The sequence below is a fragment of the Eptesicus fuscus genome, chromosome 6 (assembly GCF_027574615.1).
Source record: "Eptesicus fuscus isolate TK198812 chromosome 6, DD_ASM_mEF_20220401, whole genome shotgun sequence".
NCBI classification, from domain to species: domain Eukaryota; kingdom Metazoa; phylum Chordata; class Mammalia; order Chiroptera; family Vespertilionidae; genus Eptesicus; species Eptesicus fuscus.
Window position 1 is genome coordinate 36352095 of NC_072478.1, and position 10304 is coordinate 36362398.

Genomic DNA, 10304 nt, shown 5'->3' on the forward strand with positions numbered 1-10304 from the left:
ACAAAGAGAGAATCTTAAAAGCAGCAAGAGAAAAACAGTTAGTTACCTACAAGGGAGCACCCATACAACTGTCAGCTGATTTCTCAACAGAAACTATGTAGGCCAGACAGGAGTGGCAAGAAATATTCAAAGTGATGAGTAGCAAAAACCTACAACCAAGATTACTCTACCCAGCAAAGTTATCATTCAGAATGGAAGGTCAGATAAAGAGCTTCACAGATAAGAAAAAGCTAAAGGAGTTCATCACCACCAAACCAGTATTATATGAAATGCTGAAAGGTATTCTTTAAGAAGAGGAAGAAGAAAAAGGTAAAGATAAAAATTATGAACAACAAATACATCTCTATCAACAAGTGAACCCAAAAATCAAGTGAATTAAAAATCTGAGGAACAGAAAAAACTGGTGAATATAATAGAATCAGGGGCATAGAAGGGGAGTGGACTGATAATTCTCAGGGGGAAAGGGTTATGGGGGGGTGCAGGAAGAGACTGGACAAAAATTGTACACCTATGGATGAGGACAGTGAGGGGGGAGGTAAGGGCAAGAGGGTGGGGTGGGAACCGGGTGGAGGGGAGCTATGGGGGGTGGGGGAAGGAGAAACTTTTGTAATAATCTGAACAATAAAGATTTATTAAATTAAAAAAAAAACTGCCTACTAAACATTCCCAATTCCATCTAGGGCTCTATAAATCCAACATTCATTCACTAACTCATTTCTATCTCCCACACCTGCTCCATCCCAAACTGCTCTTTTTGCATTTTTTCCCCTCAAAGATGAAGAACAGCATTGTTCATCCAAGGGTCCAAATTTTTGAAATTTAATAAAGTCTCCTATCCTTCTCTCAGCTACCTCTGCCCTAAACATGAACACCTAATTGGTCACCAGATCTTTTCAGTGTTGCTTCCTGTCTCCTCTCCTGTATCACCGCAGGAGCTCCCCTTCTCCCGTTTCCAGTCTCTTTCCTCCCACACCATAATTCTTTCATTCTCCAGTCAGGGGTTCGACCTCTTTAATATGTGTCATCATCTTTCCATTTACCTTCAGGATAAAATCCAAAACTTTTAGCACAGTATATGAGGTACTTCATCAACTTGTCTCTCTCTCTCTCCCTCTAATCTTATCTTCCACCATCACTAGTTCCAGGACACAAAACTACCTGTGATCCCCAAACTTGTTACCCAGTCCTTCACCTTCATGCTTTTGTCAATACATCCTAGAATGACCTCTTTTCCATTTTCTGTCTAGATAATCCCTGTTCTATTATAATATTTCCAACTCCAGCAACACTATTCCAAATTGAATTTTTAAAAAATATATATTTTATTGATTTTTTTACAGAGAGGAAGGGAGAGGGATAGAGAGTCAGAAACATCGATGAGAGAGAAACATCAATCAGCTGCCTCCTGCACACCCCCTACTGGGGATGTGCCCGCAACCAAGGTACATGCCCTTGACCGGAATCGAACCTGGGACCTTTCAGTCCACAGGCCGACGCTCTATCCACTGAGCCAAACCGGTTTCGGCCCAAATTGAATTTTTTAAAAACCCGGCAACTGAAGGATAGTTCACAGACGCTACAATTCCAGTACACTTTGCTCAACACAGAATGAAATTCCTTTTGTGCCTTTATTCCTGAGACACAGAATAGATTTCTTTTTTAGTCATTGTACGTTTTGCTTTCCATTGGCTGGTTATGAGATTTGGAATATACTTTCAACCAAAATGTTATAACAAGGGATCTAGATGGTGAAGAAAACTTGGTGACAAAACACAAAGAAACCATGAAAGAGGAATAGGTGCTCAACTGTTTTCCTAAATCATATTAGCCATTTCGCCATCTCCTTCTCCCCCTCCTTCCCCCTCTCCCTAGCTCTCGGTCCCTATCTCTCTGTTTGAGTGTCTCTCTGTCTGCGTCTCTCACACACATATGTGCCTGTGTACACACACTTTGCTTCAGGTAAAAGAAAAAAATGACTCTCTGTGTGTTCTTTATAAATCCCTCGGGTTTAATATTTTATTGCCCCAAGTCTGCCTCCCTGAGGTTCTTGTATAGACTCGTTATTTCCCTCTGTAAAGAAGCTGTTTAGTCCATCTTCGCCTGGTGTGTAAGAACCCCAGGGAGGCAGTTCTTGCAGCCCAGTCTTCCCCTCCCCTCCCCGAGAGTCTTGGCTGGAGCAGCCAGTCTGTCAATCCCAGGCGGGAGACAAGGCAGACAAAGGTTCATTTGTGAAGAACCTCCTTCCAGCACCTCCTCTCTTCTCCTTCTGCCCAAACTCACCCAGCGAGTTGGAGCATTTTAAAAGAGTCCTCTGACAAGAAGACCAAAAGGAAAGAAGAAAAGGGTATGTAACTTTTTTTCTTAAAAACCATTTAATGTCATTTATTCTACTCCACACTATCGATTAGAGCAGAAATGTATTTATGCGAAGAGAAAGACAGACAGACAGAAAGAGACCCTCTAAAGAGATGATGTATGTACTTTGAAAAACAAATGCTTCTTAGTATAAAGGAAAAAAAATCAGGTTAAGAGAATAGATACTGGGAAAGTCACTTAATCATGAGGCTCGGAAGAGGCAGCTTCCTCTCTGTTATTTCTTATGAATACACAGGTCCACTCTGAATTTGGTCCACACAACAGGACCTTATTCCACGACTCAGAACTATTTGAGGATGATGAAGTATATACTTTTTTTTAAAATGCAGTAGCTATATCTGTATATTTTACCTACTCAATATGAACTGCAAGGTCTAAGAACACAAATGTCTCTTGCTTTTTAAAAATCCTGATTCCTGAAAAGAAACTGGTATACATGTGTGATACAAAGAGGGAATTCATTGAATTCATCCTTGGTGTTCCCATCATGGAACACAACAAGGTGTCTGTACTGCTAAGATAAAGGGAACCCTTTTTCCCTTTGGGGGGTTATAAAAATTTCTCTTTAACATTCCTTAACTTAGGTACACAGTCTATGAAAAGCTCTCCCAAATGCTGGCCCTTTTCTCCATGATGATGATCTATTGTGACCAGGAAAACATTTTAAATGATGCAAGACTGAATAGCAATATGATTTCCTAGCATTCTTTGAGCATCCTGAAGGCAGGTCGCCTTCAGGGAGGATACGGACTTCATTTGTCCACTGATGAATGGCTTTTGGCTATTTGGGCTGATCATGTCTGTTTTAATGATGTTTGAAAGGCTTTTCCACTTTCTAATACCACTTTGATTCCTTTAACATACCCTTAGAGAAGTTTCACTCCAGGACTCAGTCATTCTAAGATAAACCTCTTGTATCACAGTTAATAAGAAAGAGAAAGAATTTTTCAAACAACAGTGAGTTTCATCCTCCAAGAAAGATGATGGAAAACATGACAGGCTGGACAGCAATTTTAATCTCTTCCAGCTATAATTTTAAATGTCAGGTTCTGGGCTGTACTTTTCATTTGCTTTAGCAGCTTTTGCTTCTCTTTTGCTGTGTTTTGAAAGAAATCTGAAAATGGACTGCCCTTTCTGTCTAATTCATCAACTCTGTCTCATTCCACTTTTTAAAATAGCAGTTCCCAGAACTGACATCAGCTGCCTATATGAGCATTGCACCATAAATGTCTCAACACTTAAACTACATAGCCCTGTTAGTTTTGGCCATTACATGAGATAATTTTTCTTTCTAAGTCTCCATTTAACTCCAACCATTCAAAAGCTTGCTAGTGCCAAATACCCTTTACACAATCAAGATTTGCAATTCCCTACCTATATGGTGGTGGCAATGATTTATTGCTTAATTGGAAACATTTTGCCTTTAATTCTGTATGCTCTGCCTTGATCTTTTAAATATTATGCCATTAGCCCTGGCCAGTGTTTCTCAGTGTTTAGAGTGCCAGCCTCTGCACTGAAGGGTTGCGGGTTGGATTCCTGACCAAGAGCACGTAGCTGGATTGCAGGTTCAATCCCTGGCCCCATGCAGGAGGCAACTAATTCTCTCTCTTCCCCGCTTGTCCCCTTCACTGTCTCAAAAAAACACACAAACACAACGAAAAACAAAAAACTAATGGAAAAAATATCCTCAGGTGAGTATTAACTATATATATATCTATATCAAGTGGAACAATGGCAATATATATGACATATATTTCCCATTAATATCATGCCAATCTATTAAATATTGGGATATGAATGGTATCATACATAAGGAACAATATTAATTACATAAAATTTAGCCCAAAAATCCAATAGATAACTAATTGAGGGTCCCTTGCTTATTCCTTCAGATATTCAGCTTTTAGCTTTGTTTTCTTTTATAATTTGGATGTACTCCAGTAGGAATTTTATGTGCATGTACTTCAACTGAAAGAGAAAAAAATAGAGCAGTTTGCTTCAAACTTGCCAAAGTCATTTCATCTTGTTGGAACTTGAAAATATATGGTCTTGATGGATTGCCAAGGACTAAGGTTGGTGTCTTCTAATGAAAAAAACCAACCAATGTATCACAGGAACATTCAGACATTGTCCCACTGGCTAAATAAGAGTTAAAGCTATTTATCTGCACTTAAGTAAAAGAAGAAGAGAGATGTCAGTTCAAACATGTAATTTCTAAAGTGTTAAAAAAAAAAGAACTACCAATAAGTGTTTGCCAGATGTGGAACTTTCCATCTTAGTATGTGACTGAGACTGTGACAGAAACACTATTTTATGCTCTGGCATGAACACAGTCAGAAGAGGTGTGTGGTATGGCAGCATACAGACTTACTTTTCCTGCAATTTATTTTTCACTCCAGTGAATATTTTTTGAATACTTACCATGAGCCCAGCATTGAAGCAAGCGCTCTCAGAAAAGAGGCAAAAAAGAAAAAAAATAGAAGTTACAGTCCTTGCCTTTATGATGCTGGCATCTTCTCTTCCAGTCCTCTGAGTGTTGGCTCAGCCTTAGTCAGTTCTTTGCCTCTTCTCTTCTGAATCTATACTGATTACCCTGCCAGTCCCATAGCTAGAAATACTATCAATAAATATCCTGATGACTCTCAAATTTGTATTTCCAGCCCTGACCTTCAGACTCATATTCAACTGCCTACTCAACATCTTTACTTGAATGTGTAGTAGACATCTCAAACTTGACTTGCCCAAAAATTTACTCTTGCATTACCCCCAAACTGACTCCATTCAATTCTTTCTCAGCTCAATAAATGTCAGTAGCATTCAGGTAAAAAATGTAAGCGTTATTCTTGATTCTTTCCCTCTAGTGTCACATCTTCCATCTACTTTTGCCTCTTTTATTCTACTTCCAATTTTGTCCCACCATAACACACCTTCAAAGAGCTAAAAAAAAAAAAAAAGCTAAAAAAAACTTTTCAAAAAGACATAAATAAGATCATATTACTATTCAATAAAAATCTTCCAATGGTTTCTCAATCTATATATATAAAAGCCTAATATGCTAAGTGTCTGACCATTTGACCGTTCGACCAGTCGCTCTGATGCGCACTGACCACCAGGGAGCAGATGCTCTAACTGGTATGTTAGCTTGCTGCTGGGGTCCGGCTGATCAGGACTGGGTGAGACAGGCCGGACATGCCCTGGAGCCCTCCCATGGTCCCTCCCCAGCCCCGATCGTGCACTAGTGGGGTCCCTCAGCCTGGCCCGTGCCCTCTCACAATCTGGGACCCCTTGGGGGATGTTGGAGAGCCAGTTTCGGCCTGATCCCCACAGGCTGGTATAATCAATAAAATCTAAAGGCCTTATCATGTCCTATAAGGCCCTTTATGATCTTTCCAAATCTTCCTTCCTGGTTCTAGGTAAATCCATAAAATGACCAATTCAATAAGTGGTCAAATGGCTTTCTGTGAATTTCCCACTCCCAGCTGTAGCCATATACTCCATATGGTTCACTGGCTTATGAAAAATGCTGACAATGACAAGGCATTATTTAGTCAAATTCACAGTTCTTGCAGTACAGATTATATACATATAGAGCTATGGAAATAGAGAGCAAGGGAACTGTTAGAATGATATGGGCTATATAAGAAAGGTTTCTTAGGAAAGATGAGTTTGAGGTTTGTCCTTAATGGATGGTTTGATCAGAAATTAATGTAAAGGTAAGAGGTTAGCGGGGGCAACAAGGCAAAGACATATGTGTAGGATTGAAGAAGTTTCAGGTCTGATGGCCTACTAATTGCAATAATGAATGATTTGTGTGGAGGAGAAGTGGAAGGAAGACTAGAGGATTAGCCCTAAGAAATTCACAGTCTTTTAGATAATATGAAACTTCTGTAGGCGCTTGCTCAGGATTAAAAATATGTTCTCAGCCCTAGCCGTTTTGGCTCAGTGGATAGAGCATTAGACCATGGACTGAAGGATCCCGGGTTTGATTCCAGTCAAGGCCATATACCTTGGTTGCAGTGTCAATCCCCGGCCGGGTTGGGGTGCGTGCGGGAGGCAATCAATCGATGTGTCTCTCTCACATTGATGTTTCTTTCTCTGTGTCTGCCCCCCTCCCTTCCACTCTCTCTAAAAATCAATGGGAAAATATCCTCAGGTGAGGATTAACAACAACAACAAAAAAGTGTGTTTTCAGAGAAGCACTTACTAATACTAGAAAAGTGGGCCAAGTATTGTATTAGCCATTGGGTATGTAGTGATAAAAAATAGACTGCCCTGGTAAAGCTTTCCATCCTAGAAATTTGTCAGTTTTATCACATTAAAAAGCAATTTTTCTGCCTGTTCAGTGTGGTTCAATGGTTGAGTCAACCTATGAACCAGGAGGTCACAGCTCGATTCCTGGTCAGGGCACATGTCCGGGTTACAGGCTCAATCCCCAGTTGGGGGCATGCAGGAGGCAGCCAATCAGTGATTCTTTCTCGTCATTGATGTTTATATCTCTCCTTTCCCTCTCCTTTCCTCTCTGAAATTAATAGAAATATTTTTAAAAGCAATTTTTCTCTATTGAATATACAAAAAAAATTACTTTGAGTACTTAAAAATGCAAATTCTGGATCTTACTACCACCTCTTTCCTTCATCCAGCATTTCTTAATCAGTATTTCTTTGTGGAACCAAGGCATTTAATTTTTAACAAATATCCTAAGTGATTTTTATTGTAGATGGTCTTTAAACTACACATTGAGAATCACAAAGAAGAGAGTAGAAAAGATCAACTCTTTCTACCCAGGAGTGTATGAGAATGCTAAGAAGTTTACGTTCAGACGAATTCCATCTTTAAAAACAAATTAACACTAACACATTTTGGTTTTTCTTCTATCTCAGGGCCAAAAGCCAAAATGAAATTTATAGTACTTGTCACCATTGGGCTAACTTTGCTGCTAGGAGTCCAAACCATGCCTGCAAGTCGCCTCTCTTGCTACAGAAAAATACTAAAAGATCGCAACTGTCACAGCCTTCCAGAAGGAGTAGCTGACCTGACAAAGATTGATGTAAACGTCCAGGATCATTTCTGGGATGGAAAGGGATGTGAGATGATCTGTTACTGCAACTTCAGCGAATTGCTCTGCTGCCCAAAGTAAGGAAATGTAATCACAAAATATATTGCTATGAAATGTATGGATAACGATTCTTTTTTGACACCTTTATAATGAGTTTGCTGAAAATAATCACCCTTTTTAGTAAAATCCTGTTCAAATCTCAGCTATTTGCTAGAATCATCACCATTGTGTATAGAACTAAATGTTTTCATTTGAGAAACAGAACTTGGCAGATTTTAATAAAACTAAATGAAATCCAGAAAATTAATAACACTCCAATCTATTAAAATCTAAATTCCCTATCAGATTTTACCACAAAAAAAATCTACCAGCAGCAGCGGTCAGCTTCAAGGTTGATATTTTAAACCAATCTGAAAACTAATAAAAGGCTTTAGATAAAAGATGTCAGCAAACAGGATCAAGTAATTAACTGGATCGAAAAGTTTGGTAATGGTCAAAGAAAAAATTTCCAGCTCTGTGTATGAGTTAACCAGAAATAAACTAAATAAAAGTTTCTCACTGACTTGGAAAGTAGATGTATTTTAAGTATAATATAATAGTAGATAAGTCAATAAATATTTCCAACGCTTGATTTTAAACCCTTGGTTCCTGAGAAATCTTTCAAATACTATGATCTTGGCTATTTCATACCTAAATTAGCCTTTTCAAATTACTTGTCATCATATTTTCATTTTTCTAAGAAACCTGTAAGGTAGAAGAGGCAGATATAACCATCTGATCAAGGAAAAGGTACAGAGAGATAAAATGTCCAGCACCATCCTACGTGACTAGTTAATATCAGCACTGGCACTAGAACTCAGGTCTTCTGATTTCGACCAGATTTTTTTTTTTCTACCAAGCCAGTTGGTTCTTAGTGTGCGGTTCTCAGAACAGCAGCTTCACTGTCACCTGTGATCTTGTTAAAAATGCATATCCTGCCTGGCTGGTGTGGCCCAGTGGTTGAGCATCAACCTATGAACCAGGAGCTCATGGTTCAATTCCCAGTCAGGGCACAAGCCCAGGTTGCAGGCTAAATCCCCAGTAGGGGGCATGCAGGAGGCAGCCAATCAATGATTTTCTCTCATCATTGATGTTTCTATCCCTTTCTCCCTCTTCCTTCCTATCTAAAATCAATAAAAATGCACTTAAAAAAAAAAAAAAGAACATTCATTAAAAAAAAGTGCATAAACATTCTTGGGCCCCAGATCAGACCTACTATATCAGGGACACTGGAGGTGAGGCATAGCAATTATGGCTTAACACTCTTCCTAGGCGATTCTGACGTATGACGACGTTTCAGAATCACTGTATTAATGATGATATCAAGAACTTGAGTTAACTGATTCCACAAAATGATTTAATTTTTCCCAGACCAAATAAATGAAATACCATCTAATATTAAAGTACCATCTTTGCTTTTTTGTAATTGTAAGACTTGAATCCAATTTACAGAAATGCGTTTGTATTTATTTCATGATATAATTTTATATATTTTTTCAGAGATATCTTCTTTGGACCAAAGATCTCCTTTGTGATTCCTTGCAACAGTCACTGAGAATCTTCATGTATTCCGGAGAGCACCATCGCTAATCTCCCAGAAACTAAATTTCTACTTTCTACCCATGCAATAAAGCACAGATTTTATAAATTCTCACTTGTCTAAGACAAGTAAACTTGTGTCAAATAAGTAGTAATAAAAATTAATTCAATTTAATGTTTCTCTGTGGACTTTGTTGGCACTGGTTAAAAATATTGGCTAGAAAGTTTTCATCTATGAGGTGTTAACCACGTTCAATAAAAGAATTTTGTTCTGCAGATGAACAGACATAATGCTGGCTCAAAGAATGAGATCTTTCAGTTCTTAGTTGACAGTTTTTGACCATCTAATACTTAATGGAAAGAATCACATATAAATTGAGATTCTTAAAAGGGAAACTAGGAGTTTTCTAGTAAGAGGGGGAAAGGAAGCCAGTACTTGAGTATATATTATGCAGGCCAACTATTTTAAGTACAATTTCATTTTATTCTCTTAAAAACAGCAACAACAAAAACCTTCAAGGTAAGCATTCTTAAACCTATTTTTCAAATGCTGACTTAAGTTTAAGATATTTGCTAAAAATCAAGGCAAGAATTTGAACAGGTCCCTAATTCCAAAGCCCATACACTATACACACTCACACACAACAGCTGTATTCTTAAAACTATGATGCATATGCCCAATGTATCAATTTTTCCTGAAAACAGCTCATATTAAAAAATCACACATAATGGATGAGAATTAAAAAGTTAAATGAGTTTTAAAAGGAAATAAAACAGATGCCTTCAAAAATATTTTCCAATTGTCAGAGACAGTTTTGGACTATGCCCTCATACCTTAGGAGGTATGCATTGACTAGTGGCCTTAGTGGTGATTTCAGAAAGTTCTTCATGCAACAAAAATTGATTAAATGCTTGCTAAGGGTCAGCTATTATTAAGATGTGGGCACATAGTAATGAATAAGATGGATTGCCTCTCGGAAATTGTATAACAAAAGTATAATAATTATATACAAATTATTTATAAATGTGAAGCCTGCTACAGAGAAGAGGTATAGGATGCCATACAAAACATTGTGGAGAAAGGTTTGAGAAGCACATTACCTGTAGTAAACTTAGATATTTCGTGAATAAAAGTTACATTATTTAATGGAAATAGATCCTTTGAGGTCCCTAATCTGTTTATGAAGACCACTCCCAGGACAGTATCTGGCATCTATTCAATATTCAGTAAGTGTTACTGTGCTGGATCAAACAGTTTTGAGGTAGTCAGAATTCAGTTCCTCTTAAAATTCAC

At 38.2% G+C, this 10304-nt stretch overlaps 1 protein-coding gene across 1 annotated transcript; it reads left to right on the forward strand.

The window, feature by feature from the left end:
- The first annotated feature begins 2206 nt into the window (after positions 1-2206).
- SCRG1 (stimulator of chondrogenesis 1) lies at positions 2207-9146 on the forward strand. Its single transcript, XM_028130713.2, has 3 exons — positions 2207-2344; positions 7257-7509; positions 8972-9146. The coding sequence occupies exons 2-3, from the start codon at positions 7271-7273 to the stop codon at positions 9024-9026; spliced, it is 294 nt and encodes a 97-aa protein (XP_027986514.1). The 5' UTR covers positions 2207-2344; positions 7257-7270; the 3' UTR covers positions 9027-9146.
- Positions 9147-10304: the final 1158 nt, after the last annotated feature.